The sequence below is a fragment of the Tympanuchus pallidicinctus genome, unplaced genomic scaffold (assembly GCF_026119805.1).
Source record: "Tympanuchus pallidicinctus isolate F22 unplaced genomic scaffold, pur_lepc_1.0 scaffold22, whole genome shotgun sequence".
NCBI classification, from domain to species: Eukaryota; Metazoa; Chordata; class Aves; order Galliformes; family Phasianidae; genus Tympanuchus; species Tympanuchus pallidicinctus.
The window spans coordinates 40,480,282-40,505,752 of NW_026294739.1; the positions used below are offsets into that span (position 1 = coordinate 40,480,282).

At 51.1% G+C, this 25,471-nt stretch overlaps 3 protein-coding genes and 2 non-coding genes across 7 annotated transcripts; 3 read left to right on the top strand and 2 right to left on the bottom strand.

Annotated features, from left to right (window-relative positions):
* Nucleotides 1–636: 636 nt before the first annotated feature.
* On the top strand, nt 637–7,963 carry ARL2BP (ADP ribosylation factor like GTPase 2 binding protein). Its single transcript, XM_052686183.1, has 6 exons — nt 637–823; nt 2,695–2,756; nt 3,439–3,545; nt 3,963–4,048; nt 4,926–5,022; nt 5,645–7,963. Exons 1-6 carry the CDS (start codon nt 786–788, stop codon nt 5,723–5,725), a joined length of 471 nt encoding a protein of 156 aa, XP_052542143.1. The 5' UTR covers nt 637–785; the 3' UTR covers nt 5,726–7,963.
* Nucleotides 7,964–8,637: 674 nt separating this feature from the next.
* Nucleotides 8,638–11,134, bottom strand: PLLP (plasmolipin). The gene is made up of 4 exons (XM_052686180.1): nt 10,932–11,134; nt 9,949–10,122; nt 9,225–9,344; nt 8,638–9,149 (listed from the first exon to the last, which is right to left on the bottom strand). Exons 1-4 carry the CDS (start codon nt 11,058–11,060, stop codon nt 9,036–9,038), a joined length of 537 nt encoding a protein of 178 aa, XP_052542140.1. The 5' UTR covers nt 11,061–11,134; the 3' UTR covers nt 8,638–9,035.
* Nucleotides 11,135–11,209: 75 nt separating this feature from the next.
* Nucleotides 11,210–11,292, top strand: TRNAL-CAG (transfer RNA leucine (anticodon CAG)). Its single transcript has one exon. It is a non-coding gene; the product is annotated as a tRNA-Leu (tRNA).
* Nucleotides 11,293–11,417: 125 nt separating this feature from the next.
* On the bottom strand, nt 11,418–11,500 carry TRNAL-CAG (transfer RNA leucine (anticodon CAG)). Its single transcript has one exon. It is a non-coding gene; the product is annotated as a tRNA-Leu (tRNA).
* Nucleotides 11,501–14,895: 3,395 nt separating this feature from the next.
* Nucleotides 14,896–23,589, top strand: CX3CL1 (C-X3-C motif chemokine ligand 1). Of its 3 annotated transcripts, none has more exons than XM_052686171.1 (3): nt 14,896–15,072; nt 20,159–20,279; nt 20,630–23,589. In XM_052686171.1, exons 2-3 carry the CDS (start codon nt 20,245–20,247, stop codon nt 21,762–21,764), a joined length of 1,170 nt encoding a protein of 389 aa, XP_052542131.1. In that variant the 5' UTR covers nt 14,896–15,072; nt 20,159–20,244; the 3' UTR covers nt 21,765–23,589. The 3 variants fall into 3 exon arrangements, with proteins under 3 accessions (XP_052542131.1, XP_052542129.1, XP_052542130.1); XM_052686169.1 differs by lacking the exon at nt 14,896–15,072 and adding an exon at nt 17,632–17,864; XM_052686170.1 differs by lacking the exon at nt 14,896–15,072 and adding an exon at nt 18,049–18,703.
* The last annotated feature ends 1,882 nt before the right edge of the window (nt 23,590–25,471 follow it).

Sequence of the window (25,471 nt, forward strand, 5' to 3'; positions counted from 1 at the left end):
GTATGAGATAGGCTCCAAGGCCCGCAGAGGTGTCTGATTGCAACATAGGGGTCCAAATAACCCAGGTGCCTTTGTGGACGTGGGTCTGAGTGCATGCTGCTTCACAAGGAGACCTGAATGCTTTAGAGTACTTTGCTGGGCAGAGAGCCAGCAGCACCCGAAGGGGTTGTGTTGCAGAGGGCTGTCCTATTCATTTCACGTATGGAAAGGCTGTAGGTGGGGCTGGCTTTCTGCTGCCCTCCGCCATGGGGTGGCTGTGGGGAGCGGGTGCTCGCTGTGGGGCTCTGAGGGGTGGGAAACTAAAGAAAGGGAGAGATGGAGCGTGGCACAGTCGGTCTGTTTGAAAATAAAACGTCTTGAAGAGTGTTTACCGTTCTCTTGTGCTTCTGCTTGTGCTGGGACTCGGGGTTATGGCCTCAGAGCTGTGAGGGGGAAGCTTATGGAGGACGACATCCCATTCGTTTCCACCTCCATCCCGGCTTGCCATGGCGGCACGCGCCTTCTCCCATTGGCTCTTCCCGGTGTGTGGGCGGGACTTCTGCGGCCGCTTCCGCTCTGCGATTGGCTGCAGCCAGACCGGAAGGAAGCGTTTCCCAGGTAACGGCAGGGCCGGGGGGCGTGCGGGGCCCTGGGGGGGGGGCGGTGCGGGGCGGTGTGTGCGCCGGGTGGGCCTGCGGTCCGTCTGGCTTAATTGCTTTTCTATTAACGCCTCCCCGTGTGCGATTTCTCAGTACTTTGTGCCGCGAGAAGGAAGAGCGCAGCTTGCTGCGCGTTGTGCAGGAGGGATGGAGAGCTCGGAGGAGGAGAACTTCGGTGTAGCCGTGTAAGTGTGCTGCGTTCTGCGTCGGGTCCGACGGCAGCTATTTCCTGCTTAACGTATCTTAATAGGAATTTAATGCGAGAGTGAATGTATGCCGTGCTGCTTAGTAGATGCTGCCCTTCGGGACGACAAGGGCGCAGAGCAGTGCAGAGCCCTGGGAAGGAGGAGGAGCATGCGTTCAGAGTTGAGATGAAGTCCAAACTCCGTGCGCTGAGCCGGACAGCCCTGCAGTGACAGCGTGAGGCTTTGAACTGAAAGAGTGGGGGCTCAGAGGGCTTGTCAGTGTGAGGGCGGTGAGCCCCTGCGAGCTGAGGGTGCCCCACTGGAGGTGCTCAGGGCCGGGCTGCGTGGAGCCCCGGGCAGCCTGATCCATAAGAGATGTGCCTGCTGGCAGCACGGCTTGGGACTGGATGGGCTTTAAGATCCCTCCCAGCCCAACCATTGTTTCCATGACCCAACCGAATTTTACACAGGTGGGTGTTAAGGCTCACCCTATTCTCCCTGCCGTGCTCTTCATCTGAAGCTTGTGGCCGAAGGGGATGTGGCTGTGCCTCTCTCCATCATTTGTTTGTCTTGTCCCAAGGGCACACGGACCTTGGGCTGCTACAGCAGCACAGGTTGTGCTGGCCTTGGTGTGCTTAAACGACGGGCTGCTTTGTGAGCGTGTGTTTGCTGAGATGTGCAGGTATAGGTGTGGTTAGAGAAACTCAATCGATGCTGGTTGGGAACAGCTACAGGGAACAGGGTGGTGTGCTTCACAAGCTGAAACTGGCTTAAATTAATAGAATAAGCTGTGAAATATAAGCTGGAAAAGCCTCTAAAGACGGTGGTGGTGTTCACGGGGAGAGAGAGAAAAAAGAAAAGTAAATTATCCATAGTAAGGTCGTCTTGCATAGAAATGCAAAATGAGAAGCCCTGTTGCTTAAAGTCAGAAAGGCATGGAGGAACGCAGAGCTGCTGCTGCCCTCTGGGAGCTCCTCTGCTGGCTGAGCTGTGCCCTCTGGTGGAAATGTGTGCTTTCTGCTCTGCTGGCCTTCCCACACCTCATCTTCTAAGCTTCAACACATCACAGATGTTGCTGGAACATGGCCTGGTGATCATATGCATTCTTTATTCAAATATCTTTACGTTTTTTCTGGTCAGGATGAGCCCTATGGCCGGACAGTTCAACTGCTCTTGATTGAATTCTGATGCTCTGCTGTCTGAAAGCAGCACAGTCTGAGGGAGAGTTCTGCTCTGCTTCTAACTGATGTGTCTGAACAAGAACCATAAAATGAGCAGGGTTCTGAAATATTGCTGCTAAAAGTTCCTTCTCCGGATGTGTTCAGATCATTCATGATGCTTAACATCTGCTTACTGCTTATGAGGCTCATTACCTTATGAGGCTCTGCCCTTTGCGTGCAGCATGCACAAGAAAAAGCATTTAAGTTTCTTTAGTGAAATAATACATGTATTTATTGAGTTTAAGAAGGCTAAGTACTGCAAAACAGCATCTAAAGTTCCGTGGTCACCACGTTGAGTTATCCAGGAAATAAATGTGGTAGAAGCCTGGATTTACAGCATGGAAAATGTTTAATTTGGTGTTATGGTTGTACTCTTCTCGTTCTTTTTGCATCTGGACTGGAATTATGTAACATTAACACCAGTAAAACAACTTTTTAATTAGGAAAACATTACAGATGCCTAATGAAAATCCCACACAGCTGTCTCATGATCGGTCTCGTGGAATATTTCCTAGGTTGGCACTAGGAAATTGTGGTTGCTTTGCTTTATTGGGCTTTCCCTGCACTTGGCCTTTCCTTAACATTTCTTAATTGTAAAGTTTATTTCTCCCGTAGTTGCAGCGTGTATTTATGCACCTTTTCTGCTTTCAGCTCCTCCCCATCTGATGCAGAGTTTGATGCCATCGTTGGGTACCTGGAGGATATCATCATGGGTAAGCTCAGCAAGCAGGCAAGATGGGTGCTAAAAATGCTGCACACACACAGCCGGTCTACCCTCTGCCTGCTCATGGAAGCTCTTTCCTCTCTTTCCTTTCTTCTCATCATTGCTGCAGTAAAAAAGTGTACAGGAAAGCCTTTTGTGTGCTGTTTGCACAACAGCAGCCTGCGATGTGGCAGAACCTGCTGGTGGTAAGAATGTTCAGTGAAGCCAGTCCTGTACTGTGTGAGCAGAGGCAATCATCAGCTCTCACCTTAACCAAGAGGTGTGCAGCCTGCCTGTTGTGTTGAGTTTGGTGCTAATTTGCTTTATTCATTTCCACAAGTGGGAAAAAAAGCCTTCAGTAGCTGGCGGTCCTGCTGGTACTTTTGAATTTGAGAAGCTGTAGGAAGACAATTGACTTTAAATTCCACCCTGAGGTCAGAGCTGCTGCCTAAAAGCAGCCGTGTGCTGCTGCCACGGGTGATGGGCTCCCTCAGCTGGAGCTGCTCCCTCTGTACTCTCACAGATGGGCCAGGATCTGGCCCAGCAGCAGCTGTGCTCCTGGTGTGACTGCCTGCACGTGTGCCACGCGGGTGGCTGCCACAGGAGAGCAGAGGGCTGGTGACAGTGGGGTTTCTGTTGTGAAAAGAGTGACTCAACCCCCAAGTGGATGATGCGTTTTTGTTGTGGTCCAGATGACGACTTCCAGTCCATACAGAGGAGTTTTATGGAGAAGCACTACCAGGAGTTCGATGAGTCAGAAGAAAACAAGCTCATCTACACTTCTATATTTAATGAATACGTAAGATGCTTTTTCTTATCCCTCACATGAATTGCTTTTTTTATTTTCCTAAGGCCGAAGTCAGGTCTTGCGTTCCCCCTTTTGTAGCATGCTGGCTTCACAGTAGAGCAAAGGCAGTGTGATGCCTGCTGCCTCTTTGTGGAGCACAGCTGTGCTCTGTGAGCAGGAGGGGGATTATCTGGAGCCACGGGTTCCTTTCTGTTTGTTTCACCTGAAAGCTTACACGGTGTTCAGCTGTTTAACTTCTAACAGAAATCCAGCCTGTGTGTTGTGTGCATGACAAAGCAAAGTGAGGAAGATTGTTTTCAAATTTGCATGTGAAGATCATTAAGGTGCTGCGGGGTGGAGAGGATTCCTGATTGGGTTTTCTTTTGTGTTGGTTTTGATTGATTGGCCTTTGTTTGTTTCTCTTTTAAGATCTCTTTGATAGAGAAATACATTGAAGAAAAACTGCTCGATCGGATGCCTGGTTTTAATATGACTGCTTTCACAATGTCTTTGCAGTGAGTCTTCTGCTTTGCTTTTGTTGAGGGGGAGGGAGGGTTGTGTGTGTCTCAATCTTTCTATCTAGATTTGAATTCAGGTGTTCACAGCTCTCCCTTGAGATAGATGCTCCCCCTTAAGGATCATAATAGTAGTAGTAGTGCTCTGCTACTCTGAATTCCTGCAGTATTGGCTGAAATATGTTTTAGAATCATCTGCTGGTAAACACAAACAACAAGCAAACCCACAACCACTTCTACTCCAAGTTTCTTTTGCTTTGAACCTGTTTAAAACCCGACTTTCACATTCTCCACCTTCCTGATGTGTTTTTGTTATGCTTGGTGACTCTGGGGGCTGCACCCTTTAATCTGAGCAGGGCTGCTCTGGGATCTAAACTGAGCTCTAGAGGTCTGGGTCCAGAAAGCTTTGAATTGCCACTCAGTAGCATCTCCCAGACTAACAGCAATAAGGGTTTTGTGTTACCTGTGCAGGTATGGGCCATCTAGTGAAGGCTAATTAAAGTGAATAGCTCCATTAATAGGACATAGGAAATAGGACAATAGGAAAGGACAGCTTGGAGTATTTCTCTGCTGTAGAATAACTGGAACAAATGCTGGTTGGATATGAGTTCTTTTGACTTACACATCAGTCCTTGGAAATCAGACAAAGAAACTGATACTCTTAAAGCTTGTGTTTAGATAAATGGTAATATTTTGATGTATGTATTATAACGATTGGAAATGCTGCAAGGTAATATTTGTCTAAAATGGTGCTTTATGAGAGGCCTGCAATGTTCTTGTTGAAGTTCTGTTAGTGTCCTGGTACCATTTTTGGACCTCACATTTTAAAATAAGGCTTGAACGCATGGTTTTCTCATTCCTCATCTTCTCTCCGTAGGCAGCACAAAGACGAAATGGCAGGTGATATATTTGATATGCTCCTCACATTTACTGACTTCCTGGCTTTCAAGGAAATGTTCTTGGATTACAGAGCTGTAAGTGTGTCACTGTTTATTTTCTCTGACATGATGGCTGTTATTTCTGCACAGCTCTGCCTGAGAGCAACAAAGGCAGCGTCACCGCGGTGGGTAGCAGCGTTCATTCACAGGTTGTACAGGCCCAAAAGGAAAAGAACTTAACTGGGAGGCTGTTTGAACTTAAACTGCACCCCTGTAACTTCCTAGGGACAGGGTGAGGAGGCAATGTGTGTCTCAGCAGCAGGAACAGTTTCAGCTGGGGGTTCCACTTTGGAGACAAAAGGTGAACCCACAGGAGCCACGTATCACCAGTTCCCACTGCACTGCCTGGGTGCAGGAGGCTGCTGTGAGCTGGGTGTGCAGCTGGCAGTGACACACAGGTACTAAATCCAGCTTCTGCACAACCTCTTGCTGAGGTTTGGTTGTGAAGAGGAGGAAACAGATTCAAAAAAGAGGGAATAAATGCTCTGCTAAGAATTTTTTCAAGTCCCTCAGCAAGATGAGTGCTCAGATGCTCAGGTAATGCGTAGTTTTATATTGGTTTGACTAACAGAATATGAATTTCATCTTTTGAACTGAAAAGGTTGTGTATTTCAAAGCAGCATTGAGTTAAGGATGTCTTCTTTTCTGACATTTCTAGGAAAAAGAAGGTCGAAGTCTGGATTTAAGTGGTGGATTAGTGGTGACATCACTAAACAAATCATCCATCTCCTCCTCCTAGAACAGTTGGTGCACTGCTACAGCTTGCATTGGGACATTAAAACACAAAAGGTCATGAGAATCAAGGTGCTTTTATGTGATGAAAACTCTCTCAGACTGTGCCTTCAGATGCCTGAAACTTGCTGGTATTCAGTGGCCACAGAAGAAGAGAACTGTAGTCCTCCTGGAGTAATTGTATTTTAAATACACAGTATTTGCACACCATTCTAACTGTTACAAAGAAACTCAGCGTGCTGAGAAGATGATAAATAGAGCTATATGTGTTTTTTTGTGGGGTTGGCTTCTCAGCCATCATCCCAAGAGGCAGAACTCTAAAGAATCAAGAAGGCAATGCAAAAAGAAAGTGTCTGTCCAGCTCTTGGGCAGGTGTGAATACATACATGCCTTTTTTTAATCTTTAATCTGATGTTACAGCTTTGTTACAGAAGTGTGTGTTTCCATATGTAGATGTTTTAGCCCCAGGCTGCCTGTGTGCTGGGTGAGGGTTGCTGTGTTAGCATGCAGATCTGTCTGCTCGTTGGCTTAAGTCAGTGTCATCCTTAAGGTGCAAAGTTCTGATTGGCTTTGCTTCAGCCCCCAGCTGTTCTACACTGAGGAAATAACTGTGACAAATCCAAAGCTGGCCTATCTATGCAGTTTGTTTCTGTTTGGCAGTGGCACAGCTGTAAGCTTGAGGGTACATTGGGCACGGACCTGTTCACCACCTGTCATTGGCTGCTCTCAATAGCATGCTGTTTAAAATGTGTGTTTGCTTTTTAGCTGTTGGTGAAGCAGCACGTGAGTGCTGGTAGTGGGGCCGTAGCCATAAGCTGCTTCTGCCTTGACAGTTGCAATTAAAATGTATTTGGAGCCATAGTGACCCTCTGCTCTTGTGCTATCAGACATGTTAATCTCCTGCTTCGTGACACGCTCAGGCAATGCATGTCTAAAAGCATGAGAGCAGACAGGAGCAGGCTGCTGATGCTGCAGAGCACTGAGTGCAGCAGCAGCTGTCACCCAATGAGGACCTGGGCAGAGCAAAAGTACAGCCTGCTTTGCAGGGAGAAAGCCTCCTACCAGCACAAAGATGATCCTTGCTGGCTTCTGCCAGTCATCTCAGCAGTGCTAGGGTTTGATTGCTGAAGTGAAGTAGTTTGTTTGAGCAGCAGTGAGGAGACAGGGCCGTGCGGGCTGCTCCCTCAAGCATGGTCAGCATGCAGGGCTGGGAAGCAAGCAGGGCAATGCCCTGAGGTGGCTCTTACCAGAGAGAAAAAAAGTGAGGCCGTTGGGTAGCAGCTCTGATCCAAACCAGATGCAGCTACGTGCCCTTCTGAATCCTGAGGTTAAAATTGGAGGTATCAAGACCCCGGGCTGCCATTTGTACATGGACAGGAGCTCCTTGGTTAACTCCTTCCTTCAGACTTTTTAAGGTTTTATCAGTTTTAAAAGAAACCCCATTGAAATGTTTTAATTGTGAATTGTTGAGCTGAATTAAATCTTAACTGAACCCAAAATTTCCCTTTTTGATTTTAACTGGAGCAAAATCCTTATTCTCCTGTTGCAGTTGCTGTGGATAATTATGTGAAGTAACAGCAGTGCGAGTGGATACCCAGACAGTGACGTCCCAGAGGGGAGGTGGTTCTGTTTTAAGCACAGCCTGTTGTAATTTCAGAGTCCAGATGGAGCACACGATGTTGAGTGAATTCATATTTGGATGGGGCTTATATCTCAGTTTCCTGTATACCAAAGTCACTATTTCACAGAGGCGTGGTTCCTCACTTCTTGCTGTTGATAGATCTGTGCTGTTCTGCTTGCTTAACTCACAAATTCTCTGTTGAGTGTTTTCAGATGAATTTATTTTGTACAATAATTCAAATGGCGTGTTGACTAGATGCATTAGTTTGGCTGTGAGGTGGGGATGTGGTTGACCTCTGTGTCATTCGCCTGTGAACAACATCCACGTGAGCATTCAAGCTCTTTGTAAGCACTTGGGTGTGCTGATACCAACTCCCAGTGAAGTTTTGTTGTTGCTTCTTTTTCATTTCAATTTTAGACCGTGAAAATTTGCACCAAAGCTCCCCTGGTTTTGAGTGGAGCTGCCCGGATCAAACCCTGCTCACTCCGTCCTGGCTGGTTTCTGTGGTTTGATGTTCCTGGGATGATTTGTTTCTCTGTGACACGCTGGGACTGGGCTCCAATCGGTGCCTTTTCCACCAGGCAAAAGGTCTTTTATAAGAGATTAAATTTCTATATGCGCTGGGCTGTGTGCAAGTCTGACTTCATTTCTTAAGAGTTCTAACATTGCCACCAAAATGCATTTTGAGAGGCCAATTTTCTTATGGATTTTGGGTTTTGTACGTATTTGTTGAGACTTGACGCTCCATTGTGCCTGCTTTCCTTCCACAGCATGTGCAAGTAGATCTGTCAGGGGCTGATTCCTCTCCATGAGAGCAGTGATGCAGTGGCACAGCTGCCCAGGGAGGTGGGGGAGTCCCCATCCCTGGAGGTGTCGCAGAGCCGTGGGGATGTGGCACTGAGGGACGTGGGCAGTGGGCACGGTGAGGTTGGATTTGGGGTCTGAGAGCTCTTCCTGGTTCTGTGATTCCAGTGCAGTTTGTGCAGTCCCTTTTAAATTCACACCTTTCAGTAACGTACTTAAATTTCCTGAGCCAACCTCTGGATACAAGTTGTGTTGTGCACAACTCTACCCATGCCAACAGCGTATGTGGTAAATTTACAGAGTAGCTGCCTGTGTGTAAATAGATTAAAACCAGATGAAATAGACCTACTAGCTTGTACAAGAAGGATGTGAAGGAAAATGTTGTGGTGAGTGGCTGGGCATCTGGCATTGTGGCAAATGCCCACTGCATCCTGAGAGAACAAAAGCTGGATTTGTTGACAGCAGCGGTGGTGAAACAGACAGACTCGAATGTTGGATTTAGGAAGATATTTATTGAAAGCATAAAACTGTGCTTTGACTTTTTTATTTTGAAGATCAGCGTGATAACAGTTTAGACTTCTTTCTTGGCCTAGCCTTCATCCTCCAGCTCTGCCCCCGCGGACAGAAGTTAATTGCAATTATTTACACCGCATCTGTGCACGACCACAGGCAGCCATGCGGGCTTGGTTTAGTGAATGTTAGTAGTAAAGTGCAGCCAACGGGGTGAGCCTCCTCGGTACAAGTGTTCCAGCGAGCTGCTGGCTCCTGTGCACCGTGCGAGGACCAGCAGGAGCTTCGACCTCGGTGAGCCCTCAGCATCTCGCGGTCACCCGAGAGCAGAGCGCCGACGGGCGGGACTGCAGCACCACGGACAGCGGCCACGATGGCGGCCTCACGCCTGGCTGGCCGCCTGGCTGCTGGCTGCGTTGCTGCCCGGTCCTTTCCAGGCACGGAAGCTGAAGAAGGTGCTCGCCCCGTAGGTGAGCATGACGAGGCCGGCGAAGAACTGGAAGAGGAGCGGAGTGCAGCGTGAGCCCTCGGTCCCAGAAGCTCAGCCACGGCCCCACGCGCCCGTACTTACGGAGGCGGCGGCTCTCCTGTTGTAATCCCACTGGCGCCACGAGGTGGGACGCACGGCTGCTGAGCACGTGACGAAGGCAGCGATGTACAGAACGGTTGCCACTGCGTTGAAGATCATCAGCTGGAGAGGGCGAAGAGGAGGTGAGGAGATCTGGGCTGTGCTTTGCACCCAGCAGCCCACCTCTTGGGGCGGGTGCGTAGGGCTCTTCCAAAAGCAAAAGACTTGAGCGCCAGCCTGGTGCAAAGGGTTGGTTCAGGGATGTCCCCAGGTATGAGTGCACTCTACCATAGGCAAGGACAAGGATGTGCAGAAAGCTGACAAACCAGGGAAGTGGTGGAATCACCATCCATGGAGGTGTTCAAGAAGTGTGGAGATGTAGCACTGAGGGACATGGTTAGTGGGCACAGTGGGGGTGGGTTGGAGTTGGACTGGGGGATCTGAGAGCTCTTTTCTCATTGGTCGTGCTCATTTTCAAGGTTCTGTTACTAGGGAGCTTCAAAGGCATGTGCTCACACATTTTGGTACAAGAGCTGATCCACATGGAGGTTCCCCACCTGGTGTCAAAGCATGGTCCACCTGGTGCTACTGATGCACAGGGGTGGAGATGGGCTTCTGGTTCTCCAGTCACCTAGCTGGACTGACCCCATATTCCTTCCCTTTTCCTAGGAGAACCACAGGAAAAGGGCCCAGCCCCTCACCCTGGGAGCAAACCCAGCGTACGTACCATGAGGGGCCAGGGGACCATGTAGAACTTCATGGGGAGCTGCAGGAGGTACATCACAAAGAGCAGGACCGTCGCTACCCAGAGGAAGATGGACACAAACAGCACCCAGCCATACGCTGCGTGGAGGTGGTAGGTGGTGTCAGCAAGGAGAGCCCACACCAGGAGGCCAAACACCTGCAGGATGGGCAGGGAGAGGTCTAAATCTCCCCTCTTGTAGCCTGAAACCCCTTCCCCTTGTTCCCATCGCAACAGACCCTGCTAAAAGAGTCTGTGCCCTTCTTTTTTATGGCCACCTTTTTAGATACCGAAAGGCTGCTCAGGACTCCCCAGAGCCTTCTCTCCATGCTGCACAGCCCCAGCTCTCAGCCTGCCCTTATAGTGTAGAATCTCCATCCCTCAGGTCATTTTTGTGCCCCTTCTCTGGAAGTGCTCCGACAGATCCACATCTCTCCTTCACTGAGGACTCCACAGCTGGCCGCAGTATTCCGGGGAGGTCTCACCAACCCCATCCTCATCCTGGTGCCGCTGGGGCTGCACCCACAGCTCTCCCATGAGCTCAGCCAGGAGGAGCTGTGATGTCTGCGTCCTTCATTGTCGTGTAGGGGACATAGTGGCCTTTGTCCTGCTGCACGCATGCTCCTGCTGCTCAGCTGCTGTTGTTTCAGTCCAGACAATGCCATCTTGTCTTTTGCATCTATTTTTAACCCTCGTTTGGGAGAAAAGGGGATAGGGAAAGCCCCGCTGTGCAGTGGCAGCAGGAGACATTAGAGCAGGAGCCCCTGGAGAGGAGCACTTGGGAGCAGTCCTGCTATCAGCTCCATCCCTTTCCCGCCTCCACCCCTCGCACTGCCCTCCTCTTGTCCCAGCCTTCCATGGGAGCCTAAATGTGGAGCAGAGAGCCACGCTGGTGCTGCTGCAAGGATGTCACAACCCCATCAGCTTCCACCCACAAGCGTCCCGCTCCCCTTCACCCCGCTACTCACAGCCTGGGCGCCCATCAGTCCCCCGAGCGGCGAGCACAGGAACGCTTCGTCGAGGCGTGGGGGGGGCAGAGTGGCGGGGGCTCCCGTGGAGCTGCTCCGCGTCCCCGCGGATCCGGGCAGCCCCGCCATGCCACGAGCGCTCGGCTCGGGCCGCCCTCAGCGCTACCGGCGGGGCGGCCCACGGGGAAGCTCCCCCCGCAGTCCGGTCCGCCCCGTCGGGGCGGCGCCGCGTCTCACAGATACGTCAAGGGAGTGAATGGCGGCGGCTCGGCCAGCGGGTCAGGATGGCCGAGCGGTCTAAGGCGCTGCGTTCAGGTCGCAGTCTCCCCTGGAGGCGTGGGTTCGAATCCCACTTCTGACAACGTTCCTTTTTGCGGCGGGCGGCTCCCGCTTGCTCTTTTAGCGCCGCTGCGGGAGAGACGCGGGAAACGTGCAGAGAAACAACGCGATAAAAACGCGAGGGGCCCAGCGCAAAACGTTATCACTTGTCAGAAGTGGGATTCGAACCCACGCCTCCAGGGGAGACTGCGACCTGAACGCAGCGCCTTAGACCGCTCGGCCATCCTGACAGCGTTAAACGAGCCCTCCACATGGCGCTACACAACGCAGAGCGCTGCGCATGCGTATATGCCCGCTGTCCCTGCTTTGTCCCTGCGTCGCACCGGGTTGGGTTTCGTGTCGGAACCCGGTGAGCGCCCAGGGGACGCCTCGCATCCTCTGCTGGCACCGGCCTTTGCTCCCAGGCGGTGGCCGGGGGCTGCTGGCCCCGCTGCCTGCACGAAGCAGGGAGCCTTACAGAGCGGTTCGCTGCTGCTGGTAGCGGTGGTTCACCTCTGCTTGAGCACTCGATTGCCTGTCCCATCTGTCCCGGGTTGGGGTCAGAGTGCAGCGTCCCAGGATGAGGAGCACGGCGCAGGGCGAGCTATTGCAGCCCAGCTCAGCAGGAAGCAGCACGGACAAGGCAGCTCTGGTAGCAGGCTATTCTGGTACAAAGGTAGAAGCAAGAATGCTGCTGGTCACGAGCCCACTTCAGTGCACAATGCAATTGGCTCTGTCTCATAGCATTCTGAATGCAGGCATTCAGAATAGCATTCTGAATCTCAGGCATTCCTCCTCACTGCTTGCTTTGATTCTCACCTGCTGCATCCTCAGTGTTACCGTGAGTTCCACAGCCCAGGGATGGAATGTTCCCTGCCCTCAGCCCCAGCAACACTTATTAACTATTCCCAACCACCACCACCATGTTAACAGCCAGCACCCGCTGCTCTCTGAGGCAGTGACTCCATTGCACTGCACTTAAATATACAACTGAGTAGCTCTTATGACAGAAGGGCAAGATGGTTACAGAGAGAGAGTTTGGCTATAGCCAAGCATGCTCCCAGGGAGCTAGCAGTCCTCTAAATAAGCTGATGGGGGAGCACATCAATTAGTGAAAGCCTGGAAGGAGTATGGAGGCTCTTGGTGAAAACAGAGTGGGAGGTGCTCTGCTTTAATCAAGTGAGGTGCAGAAAGGATGGGATCAGGGACAGGGAGAGCAGTTTGGTGACTGTGGTCTGAGCCAGCAAGCCTGGAAAAGGTAGCTGTAGGGATGCTGGTGGAGGCAGAGCTCGGAAGAGCAGACATTGCCAGCCCCCAAACCCTTGCAGTATTCTGTCAGCCCCAGTAGGACTGCTCATGGACAGAAGGGTTTCTGGATGTCTCCGCTATGACAGCTTAATGGTGAGCTCCTGTCCAACCGGTCCCCACAGCTGCTGCTGAAGGCACCTGGCTTGCTGCCCTAAAGAGATGGAGGGGAGGCAGGGAGCCTTTCCCAGAAGTCAATGGAAAGTGTTTCTGGTAATCTCCTTACTTGGGCTGGCAGCAACAAGTTGGTTGGAGAAGCAGGAAGTCACCACGTGGAGAGCCCACACCTCTCCCATAGAGGTGAAACAACCACACCGTGGTGTTTTCCCGCTCCCCACCTACCCGTGTTCCACCTTACAGGACCCTTTTTCAAGGAGAGGAGACCCCCTTGTCCCACCCTGGGGTGACACACAGCCACTCTACTGTGCCTGAGGCAATCCTGGATCCTGCAGCAGCTGTGCTCTGCTGAGATGTGCAGAGGCTCCTGGGGTGCCCACCATCAGCTGCCCCTCTCTTGGCTGCAGTGCAGTGGGGAAAGACGAGTATTTTGGAGATAATCTGATACTTCCTTTATGCCAGCTCTGTAGAAACACTGCCTTTGTGCCCTGCAGCTAGGCAGAAGGATTGCGACATCAGTGGATCTCAAGGCTTCTCAATGGGCCCAGCAGGAGGCAGACCCTGATCTGTTCAGGCAAGTCCTAGCTAAGTCCCAGCGTCCCTTCCCTCCCTGGAAAAGCAGCCTTTTGTTTTTACCTATGCCATCAAGCCGCGTAGACTCAGAAGAGCTTTTCTCATCTCCTACAGCAGGGAACAGCTTGTTGCATTGCTCTGCTGGAGACAAGAGGCTCTTCTGTTTGGAAAGAACGTGAGTGCATCGCTCTGTGTTTGTTTTTGAGACACCCCTCCCCCCCCCCCCCCACTGCAGGCACGGGCTGTGCAGGCAGTCCCTGCTGTGCACCCAGCATGGCACTGCAGCACCTTTACAGGGAAGTGGGCTGAGGTGAGGAGGGGGCTCCTACGTGCCCTTGGGCAGCACTCCTAAGCTTTGGGAACAGGAATAAAACAGCATCAGCACTTTGCACAGTGTGCCTCTATCCAGAACTACTCTCCATCACAAGGAAGGAGGAAGTCGTCGTGTTCGGAGAAACGAAGGCTCCTGTGGTGTTCTCTGCTAATTTTAAAACGGTCTTTTTCTAAGGAAAGCAATTCCTTAAAAACACAACTGCTGCAATAATACATACTTCCCAAAGAGGAGCTGCTCTGCAAAGACGCTGAGCACAGACAGCCCCAGACAGCTGTTCCTCATTTCCTGCTGCCTCCTTTAATGTGAAAGAAGCCAGCTGTGCAGTGCCAAGCACTTTCTGGATTCAGCTCTTAAATATTACAGTAATGGCTCAAGAGCTCTACGTCAGTCATAGGCTGAGGGTATCTCCACAACAAGAGGTGCCTTTGGCCCTAAGAAATTCCCTGAGTTGCCTTGGCCAAGAGTTGGGAGGCTGTGGGGTCAGCTCCGGGGCCACCCAGTGCTGCGACAGCACCAAGAAAACCACTGTGGCCTCTCCAGACTGAGGACTTCAGTGGGCTCATTAAAGCACAGAGTGCTCGTGGAACATGTCTGGGCAGTGCAGTGCAGAGGGCTGCTATTTGTGTAGGGAGAAGGACCTAAACCATCCCTGTGCAAAACAACTCTGAGGGACATCACGAGTAGGCATGGCGGGGATGGGTTCATGGTTAGACTTGATGATCTTAGAGATCTTTTCCAACCTTAATGCTTTTATAACTCTATGATGGGAAGCTGCAGTGACAGTTTTGTTCAGGAGTGTTATGGAAAAACATCTATATCAATTTCTGGTGGAGGACTGGGGGAATCACCTCACCTCTGGATCAGTGTCTCCTGGTGGGCTGTCTCCTCTGCAGCATTAAGAATCTTCCCAGAAGCTGTGTTGTGCTCCCCAGCAAATTTCTAGGACGTAGGTGGTGAATGTGGCACCACGAACTGCAAAGGATGCTGTTAATAGCTGCTACCAGAGGTGCTGGGCCTCCCTGCTCTGGTTCAACCTAGAAGAGCAGTTCTGGAGGTGTTGGGAGCTCCTGGATGGATGGTGCACTGGGAATCATCAAATCATCACCTGATCAGCACTGGGCTCTCTCCCAGATCACATACAGCCTTTTGGGTTCCCTGACTTCACTCTTCTCCCATTTCTCCTGATTTCCAGGAACACAAACCCGTGACAGCAGCAGGCGGTACCAAGAGTAGCTAAGGAGCCTGAATTTCCACCATGAAACAGCCTAAAGGAGAAGGATGGTGTTCTTCCATCACTTCCTGTTTGTTTTGGACACAGCTCTTGTTCTCTCTGCATGTTGTTTTGCCAGTGGCTTTTGTAGGGTCGAGGTGCTTTGTGTGTTTGTGGTAAATCCCCTGCATGACTCATCCCTTCCATTGGCTGCTGAGATCCTCCAGCCGACGCACAGCTCCAGCATTTGCTTGTGAACAATTGAGGCAAAGCTGCAGTGGATGGTGAGTGCTGGGGCGCCGTGCACGATCCCTTGGTCTGTACTCAGCAGCACATGCACAGAAGTGTTTGTTTGTGGCTTTTCCTTGGCTGTGTTTCAGATCAGATTAAGGACCTTCCTGCTCTTCTTCAAGATGAATGGCCCTGGCAGCCACCCAAGCTGACGCCACCTTTGGGTGCTCCAGCTTGCTGGTTTGTAGCCTTGTGCAGCACAGACCTGTGGAGCCGGCCCCAGCTTGTGCCTTGTGCTGAGGGCAGATGCTGTTTGAAGAAGGCTGATATCAGCTGTGCTGGGGGCAGTCACGTATGTCCTGATGTCCCACATGAGGTTGGGACCTGGTTCTCCTATATTCATCTGCCTTCCTAGTCATAAAGAACAAAGAACAAAATAAAAGGCCTTCCCTTGCCCTGCTCGTCACTCTTTTCATGATGCACCCTAGGATGCCATTGGCTTTCTTGGCCATAAAGGCACCCTGCTGGCCACCAGGACACCCAGGTCCTTCTCTGCAGAGCTCCTTTCGAGCAGATCACCCCCTAACTCACATTGATGCATGTGGGTATTCCTCTGTTTCAGGCTGGATAGTAGGAAAAACTTCTCAGAAGAGCAGTAAGGCACTGGCACAGCTGCCCAGGGAGGTGAAGGAGTCACTGTGCCTTGGGGTGGTCAAGAACTGTGCAGACATGGCACTGAGAGATGTGGTTTAGTGGCAGTATTGGTGGTAGGTGGATGGTTGGACTGGATGATCTTAGAGGTCTTTTCCAACCTTGATGACTCTGTGATTCTCCCCAGGTGCAGGATCTAATGCTTGCTCACATTGAACCCCATCAGACGAGGCAGAGAGGAACCTGTCCTGCTCATGTTGAATGGCTGCACAGCCTTTTGGTGACTCAGCCATTTTGGATCGCCAGCAGATGTGCTGAGGGTGTTCTGCAGCCCTTTCCATGTGCCCCTGCCTGCTAGGGGTGACCCAAGGAAGTCCCCTTTCAATCACCCTAAGGAAGAAATGGCTGTGACGAGCTGCAGCTGCCACTGGAAAGACATGCTGTTCCCAGTGGGCTTTCTTTCTCCTCGGTCCTCATCTATTTGGTTTCATTTCCATACATTTGTGTAGTGTAGCTGCTCAGGTCTTCTACTCTTGGTTTTCCTGGAAGCTGCCTGCTTTCTGGAAGCTGCCTTTATGTGGCTCACAGGATTTTGCTCTATTGCTTGAGCGCTGCAGTCCGTGCTCACAGCTGGACACTGCCCACACTGGATATCCACTTGCTGTTGCCATAAACTAAAGCAAAACTAAAACAAGTGAAGGCAATCAAACTAGGACAGGCAATTTCCATCGTAACGAAAATCATCTCGAGACCCTTAGCCATCAGATCAGGACACAGCCTGTCGTTTGTCACTGCTTCCCATAGAAATACCTCCTGGGCTCCAGCAGCTCCTGGAGCCTCTCCTTGGTTTTACCCACTGCTGAGGGTAATAGCTGTGCAGCAGAAGCAGCCTCAGGCAATGCCATTTCCCGGAATAAAAGTTTCCCATAAGGCTGAGAAACACGGCAAGGGCAGGAACCTGGCAAACAGGGCATGTTCTGCTCTGCCTGCATCAAACAGATTAACTCCAGGATTAATTGAATGCACATACGCTTGTCCATTACAGCATAAACAAGGCTAATTTTGGAGGCTGGAATTTCTCACCAGAAGTTTTAACAGTTCTTTTTATGGAAACTTTGGGGGGTTTTTACTCTGTTCTGGAATAAGATCCTTAATTGAAGTGATTGGAATTTCCCACAGCGGGAGAGCCAGACCTCCGACCGGCCCTGAGAAATCTCTGCGAAGGGCTTTTTAAGAAGTAGAGCCACACTGTGTCTCAATCGTAATCTTATCTTCATTTTTCAGCTGTGCAAGTTGGCAGGGAAAAAAAAAACATTTCACATTCATCTGGGATTTGATACGAAAGAGAAGCAAAGGTGCAGGATGTGAGAGCAGTGCTGGCATGTCCACACCGGACCTGGTGCTGGGAAGCCCCCGTTCGCTCTTGGTGCTTGCAGACCATCAGCAAGACCCTGATAGCTTGCCCTCTACCAAAGCTTGGGGCTGTATGGACAAGCACATGGCAGGCAGTGTGCCTTGGAGCAAATAGACCCTGGGGAGGCAGTGCCTTTCTGTTGCTGCTTTGGCTGCTCCCGTCTCCCAGGAGGCAGTCTGGCTTATCAGATTAGCTGATGAATTGTGAAAGCAATTAGCAAACACCACACTTTTTGGCCCAACGACTGATGCTGCTGCTGAAAAGGAAGGGCTGCTTTTGCCCTCAGAGTGAATAACGTGAGCTTTACAAGCGCTGGGGAGCTGTGAATTGGTGTTGGCTCTGCAAACCTATGGGCAGTGGGTGAGAGCCACGTGGAGCAGCCAGCCCTGCTCCTTTAGCCCTTTAGTTCCTTTAGCCAAGGAACTGAAAAACTGAGGAGGCGTTGTCATCTCAGCGGGGAATTCCAGCAGCTGTCCCATTCCACGGCACAAACAGTATTCCTTCCCTGCCTGGCTTCTTCCTCCGCCTCCTATCTGTCGTCATGTGGAGGAATTGGAGTCTGTAAATAGCAGCTGGAGTCCCGTCAGGACTTCACACTCCTGGAATGAGCTGCTGCAGCTGCATTGCTCCGGAGGATGCTGTAGGCATCCAGGAGTGAGACTTACCGCCCGTCGTCCTTCTCCTGTACCCCTCCTGCTGCTGACCACGGGAACATGAGGGTTGCTTCTCTCCAGATCCTGTTTGCTCTGAGGGTCTTGTTCCTGGCAGCTATGGCTGGAGGTGAGAGCTCTGGGTCCAAGTCTTGGGCTCCCCACGAGAGCTGGGAGGGGTCTGTGGCTTCACAGACGGTTCTGTGGTTTCACACAGGGGTCTGTGGTTTCACGGAGGGATCTGTGGCTCCGTGTAAAGGATTCTGACTTTATTCAGGGGACTGGGGAGTTGGATGTTAGTGCGTGGGGCCAGAGGATTGTACGCAGCAGGGAAGATCAGGTTACAGGCATGAAGGAACCTCACGCCTTCCTCGGCTTGGGAAATCCTGCGGCAGGAACGGGCTGGGTAGGAAGCTGTTGGGGAGCACACGGCCTTGCTGCAAGGAAGCCTGTGGCCCTGCTGATGGCTTTTGTGATTTCTGATGGTCAGCAGTAGTGCAGAGCCCCAGGGACGTGCCATTGGGGCAGCATCCTGCCTGAGGATAGTAGTCTGTCAGTCCGTCTGTCTGTCTGTCTGCACTGGCCTTGGGGATGCTCACATATGTGTGGCCATGCTTGCACAGGTTGGAAGCTCTCCTGTTGGCCATGTGAAGATCCTGGCATGCAGAGGGGTGTTGGAGGACTGAGGGGAGACGGGCACGTTTTTTCCTGCTTGGTCTCAGTGTAAGTTGTCTACGTGCAGAGCGGTGATTGCTGTACAAACAGAGCAGGGCGGATTGCCAGGAGGCTTCTTGGCAGTGCCAGCAAAACTAGACTTTGCCCAGGTCAAAGGGACGTACACAGAAAGAGGCAGAGCCCTTATTGAGGTGTGTGCCCCAGTGCCACCAGACGGGAGGAACAAGGACAGCCAGGAGAGCAGCTGGACACGGAGCTCCGTCCTCTCCTCACTCCTTCAGGCAGGTTCTCCAAGTCAGAAGTGGAAAACCAAGAGAAAATCTGTCCAAGTGGGGTTGGATCAAGCCCTCGTGCATCATTGGTCAGGCTGTGGCACAGCTGCCCTGGGAGGTGGGGAAGTCCCCGTCCATGGAGTTGTCCCACAGCTGCAGGGATGTGGCACCGAGGGACGTGGGCAGCAGGCACGGTGAGGGTGGGATCAGACTTAGGGAGCTGAGAGGTTTTTGTCAACCTTCGTGGTTCATTAAATGGAGTTTTGAAAGCAGAAGCCAGCAGCAGTGTGTGCCGTGGGTTATGAGACTTAACTGGGAATTTGGTCATTCCTGCAGGCTCAGGGAGCAGGCGTTCTTGACCTTGAGGTGCCACAGAAGATGCTACAGGCTGAAAAAGGGCTTTGCTTTAGCTCTGCAGAGGTGTAGAGGTTGAAATGGGCAACAGGAGCGTTTGCTCGTGATTTCTTTACATACAGAAGAGCTGGGGCCGTTCCTGGAGCAGTGCTGCTTCTCACACCAGGTGCTTGGGTCATTCCCAACTGAACTTCACTAAATTCACCAAATCCATTGGAAATCAGCGGACGACATTTTGTAGAGACCGTGTGAGCTGAACCAAACTCCAGCTCCTCTCTTTGCAGGGATAGATGAGGATCTCTCTTTCTAAGCCTGGTTCCCCCATGAGAGCAGAAACATCTCGCTGCGTTGTGCAATGTCCACTCTCTTGGCAGGCGCCTGTTCTTGGCATGGCTGCGTTCTCCCCAGTGGTGTGACTGCCTTCACCCCTATGTCAGATAAGGGAGGATGTTTTTACACTTGGCCAAATGAAAACTGTGTTTTCCTGTGGAAATGGAAAGCAGATGTTTGGCGAAAGTGCTGTGGCTTTGAAGCCGGGCTGCTGGGATGGCATCCCCACACTGTGGGATAAAGGCTGTGGGAGCAACGTCGCTTTGTCAGAGCACTCTTTCTCTGCAGCTTTTCCTTACAGCAGCATTCAGAGCTGCAGGATGCTTGCTAGGAGGGGATGCCCCACAGCGGAAAGAGATGTGAGTAATGCAGATAAGAATAGGACAATTGTCCTGCCCTCTGACCTGCACTGAGAGCCTCTGAGTGATAGAGCAGGTTGCTGCAGGGTGGAGAAATGCATCTTCTGGGCTCCAAATGTGCTCCTGTCACTTCACCAAAGGGGAAAGGTCCCATTAGCTCCCAACTCTGGGGAAAATGGCAAAACTGCAGTGGTATTCCAAGAGCCTCACAGTTTGGACAGTGCTTTTTTCTTCTTTTTTTTTTTTCCTCTAGGCATCATATGACCAATCATGGCTTTTATGGGATCCATATGTCTCATTTTATCAGAGATTGGAAGCTTCCATGGCAAACTTCAGACTCCTTTTCCGTAGAGGAGGATAAAGAATAATCAAACCCAGTGTTTACTGTGCCTAGTACAAAGCCAAGGTTTAATATGTTGGATGTTGTATTTCAGGGCAACCCAAAGCACCTCTGAAGTGTTCAAAATGGTGTGTCTCTTTCCACCGTGCCATAGATGAGAGGCTGATAAAGAGCTACCGGATGACCGAACTCCAGTGTGCCAAGAAAGCCATCATGTAAGCAGCCTCTGTCTGGGTGCCTCAATGTATTCCCTCCCCAGCTGAGTAAATATAAACACTGCCATCAGTATCTTTGCTTGAGAGCAAGGAGCTGCTGGAAGCAGAGCCAGTGGTGACTGTGATTTAAAGCCTTTCACCTCTGAGTCATGTTCAGCTTTCGCTGATCCACGTGGGATCCGAGGCACCTGCCCTTCCCAGAAATAAACAGTCCATCCAGCCTGATGGAAGGGGCTCATTAGAGCCAGCAGGGCTCAGCATTCCTGCCCCAGTGCTTTCTGTACCACCCTGATAACATAAGGCACTGTTATGCTCACCTAACGAGTGATCTCTCTTTATGTTCATTTCAGATTTACTACTAAGAAGCTCAGAGAAATTTGTGCAAATCCAGATGAAGGGTGGGTGAAGAAGATCGTGCGGAAGCTGGACCAGGAAAAGGCCTCGGCAGCATCCCCACTTCCACAGGCTGCCACCTCCCCTGCAGCAGCGGTGCCCGAAGAGCCTGGCACCTTCCACAAGCACACCAGTCTCCAAGTCCCAGCTCCACCTCCAGCCACTGCTTCCACTGCAGCTTCAGAGAGAGCACCCGTTCCTGCTGCCAGCACAGAGGCGACCAGCAAATCCACCCCAGCCGTGCAGAACGCCACACGTTTCTCTGCAGGGCCATCCGCCGTGACGTCGGGAGTTGCTACGCACTCTGAAGTCATTTCAGAAGCAAACAGGGAATCCTTCACATCTGTGCATTTAACAGCTGGCATGGCCCTTGGCCGACCCACCCCATGCCCCACAGATCCTGCGCATGGCTCTGACAGCACAGAAGAAGCTGTGGGATATGCTGCAAATGCTGCGGGTGATGCCCAAGGCACGACTTCTACCTCAAACTCAGACCCTGCATCTGTTTCCAAAGGACTGCACCATCCTGGTCTTCCTACAAACGACCCCCTGGACCCAGTCAGTGCAAGAGGCAGCCCATCAGACACTGCTTTGAGGAGTTTTGCTTCAGCTCTCCCTTCCACCCTTAAGAGCACAGAGGTCAGCATGGTCCCATCCACACCAGAAGCTGCTCCAGTTCCTACCCAAAACCCCACAACTGCTGTAGACAAAGATCTTTATGTCCATGCCAACAAAAATTTCAGTTCCTCTGCATTTGGTTCTGGGACATTTGATCATTTACTGCCCTTAGGAAAGCAAGGTCCTCCAGATATCTTAGTTTTCACCAGTCAGATGTTCTCAGGCCAAGCCAGAGCACAGGCTACAAGAAGCCCAAGTGACCCACCTGCACTCAGCTCCTTGTCAGAGTCCCAAATGCACTTTGTTATCCCTGTCGCCCTGGCAGGTGGCCTGATTGCTTGTGGTGTTGCAGCTATATGGCTATATATAAAATTTGGAATGAAAGCAGAAACAGCATCAAGAGAAATGGTCGAAGGCTTGCTCTATCTGAAGGAGGGACACCAAGGCAGTGTCCATCCAATGGAAGTGATCTGAATGCTGTATAGCATGGACATTTTTGGCCTAGAGCATGCGTGTGCTGCTGCAGGAAAGCCAAGCTTCTGCTGGCCTGGTGACCAGTACAAAGCAGTTCCTAAGATAGCTGAGAATTTTCTCAGAGCAGAGCGCTAAAAAAAATATACCCTAAGTTCCCATTGGCCAATGGCAACATTTTAGGAGCAGATGGGATGTTCCTTTCTCTGGCACCGTTCAGTAGAAAGGATGTTGCTGTAGTGGGGCTGCTTGCCAAGCGGTGGGCAGAAGCGAATGTTGGGGATTTTCCCACATTCCATCATCATCCATCTGAGCAGCTTTGCACCCACCCCCCTCTGCTGGACTTGGGCTCTGCCACTGTCAGCAATCCCAATGCCAAAGCACTGAATCTGCACTTACAAACTTCCGGCTGCTTCTTTCTTTGCACTTCAGTTCGCTGCTCTGTCAGACCTAAAGTGATGCTGGCAGTAAGCTGGGTGCTGGCTCTCCTTGGGCTGATTAAACACTCCAGTTAATTGGGTATTTAATAACCAGAGCCAGCAGAGGTCGTCCAGCTTTCAGATATTATATACATATATACACCTGTGTACATCAGCAGGCTATGCTGGCGCTGTTGCAGTACCAAAGGAGGGCTTTTTTAACCTAAATTGTTTCTCATTTTCACACATCTAGACACTGCTGTGTGTCAGCTTTATCTTTTATCCATGGCCAGCTGCTGAAAGCCCTCATTTAACTCTTAATCCAGTATGACTTTTGCCTGACTTTGTAAAGGTCTCCTCCTCAAGCATGCCTTGTAGGTAGAGCTACATACCCAAGGTTCATAGTGAGGTTACGTATCAAAGGTTCCCCTCCAACCACTCTCAGTGGATCATACTCCAAACTATAGATAGAAAAAGAAAGTAAAAATGTAATAAGCAAAATAATCAAAGCCAGAAGCATGAGCCAGGTGTAAAGGCCAGCTAGAAGAAAGCTGGCCTGTCAGATCCATCAGATGTTATCAGGGCATCCACCCAGCCCTGGAGGTGGGAGGATGACTGCAGTGCTGTTTTCTGTTATCACTCAGCCTCTTATTTCTTGGCTTGAGACAGATCCATCCAGGGCTTTGCAGGTATAGGAGGGAGAGAGGATTGATTGCAGCCAGGAATCTGGGGTGAAACCCACCCATGTTTGGCAGCTGTGCAGCTCCAGCCCTGTAACACCACCTGGAGCTGATCCACCTGCAGGCACTGCCAGCAGCACCTCCCACCCACCCTAGAGGTTCACAGCCTTGCAGTTTGTGGTGTACTATAGCTCTCTCATATGAAATATCAGAAACAACTATTTTTGTAGTAAAGTTTTGCAGCAGTGTGAATGCACATCACCTTGCTAGCGGAGCATCACAGAGTGCGTGCAGTGCTGGGAGCACTGGAAAACACTGCACTGTGTCTGTTGTCTTGCTGGGCTTGTCTGGCTTGCTCATGTCTGTGGCAGCAGGGCCCCGTGCAGGTCCAGGCACTACAGCAAATGGAGCTGCCAAATGCTTTACCATAGCCTTCCTCCTTCCAGACCAGCTGTGCTCATCCCATCCCTGCTCCTTACCCACTGGCACGCTGTATTTGGGCAGGTTTTCACCTGTGGGTTGAGGCTGTGACTGGGGCAGATCCCAACCCATGGCAGCCAGGAGCCCTGATTGTGGGGGACAGGCTCCAGGAGGGTCCTTTTGTTCTACAGTGCAGTGACTACTGTCAGCTTCGATTCGTTTGTGTGTTGAGTCTAGATGAATGTATGTGAATGGGATTTATATTGTATTTTTGTAGTAGTAATGATAATAAAGTTCTTATGTTAAAAACCACTGTCCTCAGGAGGTTCAGACCAGGGTTGGCTAGGATGTCACCCAGGCCAGGGCTGCTCCTGCATCCTGCCCCACACTGCTGCACTGCCAGCAGCGGCACGTGGGGAACATCCTCCAGAACTTCCTCTGATGAATCACCAGGCCAGGAAGGTCATTTTAAGGGTAAGAAGCTCTGTAGAAAGAATGTTTTTTTTCCTCTTCTGTTATTAGACAAGGGGGAGAAGGGGGAGGCTGCATAAATGAATGAGTTCATAGGCAGACAGTGATAAATCACTTCTCAGTGATAAGTCACTTCCCATGCACTGAGTGGATGTGGCTGGCACTGGGACATGGCAGTCTGGGGACTGAGTGCATGGAGCCACAAAGCAGCACCTGAATGGTTCTGTTCCTTCATCTCCCCAATAGCATCCATCAGGTGGTATGGTGGCAGCCCTTGAAGGTACATGTTGGCCATACTCACCCTGACCAGTCTAATCAGTGGATGTTCTCCCACCCTACAATCTCTGACCAAGGCCAGAAGGCCCATTTAAGCCCAGGGTTGGGTCGTCAATCCCTGGTTTGGGTGTTGTAGGAGCACTGATGTGATATTGTTACTCTGACCCTGTTTGCTGTAGATGGCTTATCTTCTGGATGGATGGATGGATGGATGGATGGAAGGATGGATGGATGGATGGATGATGGATGGATGGATGGATGAATGGATGGATGGATGGATGGATGGATGGAAGGATGGATGGATGGATGGATGGATGGATGGATGGATGGATGGATGGATGATGGATGGATGGATGGATGGATGGATGGATGGATGGATGGATGGATGGATTTCTTGGTGTTGTGGCTGTGTCTCTGGATCCATGATCTGCTGCTCCATACCTCCTAAAATGTATCCAGGACTAATTCCTCACTGCTGTATTTAGGGCTGCTGGTGGCCCCTGTTGCTGGCACTTGGCTCTCTGCTGTGCTCAGCTCTGGTGGGACATCACCTCACCTGTGAAGTCACTGTGTGTTCTGGGATGTGGACCGTGACTTATGAAATGTCAGCCCTGTTCCTGTTTGGTGTTGTGGTTTTTCTATGAAATATTACATCAGCCTGCACTTACATAGGGCAGCTCAAGCTAATGTACCGCCCCTGCTGGCTTAGTAGAATGGAGCATGGCCCCTTCTGAGGTCTCTCACCTCTCTCTGTGTTTTAGTCTCTGTCAGGGATCCTTGATTCTCTCCTGGAGCTGTTGGCCGAGCTGCTCCTACCAAGCTGTGTCTTGGTGCAGCCCCATCCCCCTTCAACTGCAGTCACTTCTTCTTTCTCTTGAATGTCCCAGATGCTGTGAACCCAGCGACGCTGTTGGTTAGGGACAGCCTTGGTGCAAGGAAGGCACTAAGAGCACGACAGTTCTTCACTGCTGTTCCAGCTCCAGGAACTCAAGAAAGGTCAGGGTTGGAAAGGAGGCTGAAGTCCTCATCAAACACTGCTTCCATCATACACAGAAGCAGAGATTCTATCCGTTGGGAGCAGCAGCTCCTCCTCACACCCCAGGTCCACTCTTCTTTGTTGACCTGGAGCGTGCTCATAGAGTCATAGAATCACAGGGGCTGTGGAAGGGACCCCTGTGGGCATATCCTCCCTCCAGCTCTGTCACTCTTCTGCCCCAGTTGGAGAGAACTGTCATCACCTGATTATTTTCCTGCCTGGCTGCGGTGACTTCCCGGCTTCTGGGGCACACGGAAGAGCCGGTGGCGGCAAGTTGCTCAGATGATCCTCTGGGGAAAGGCTCCTGGACACGTCCTTCCTGCAGCCTCAGTGTATTATGGCTCCAGGCAGGACTTTCTGCACAGGATGTGCTTTGGTGGATCCCCAGCTTTCAGCACTCGTGGTCCC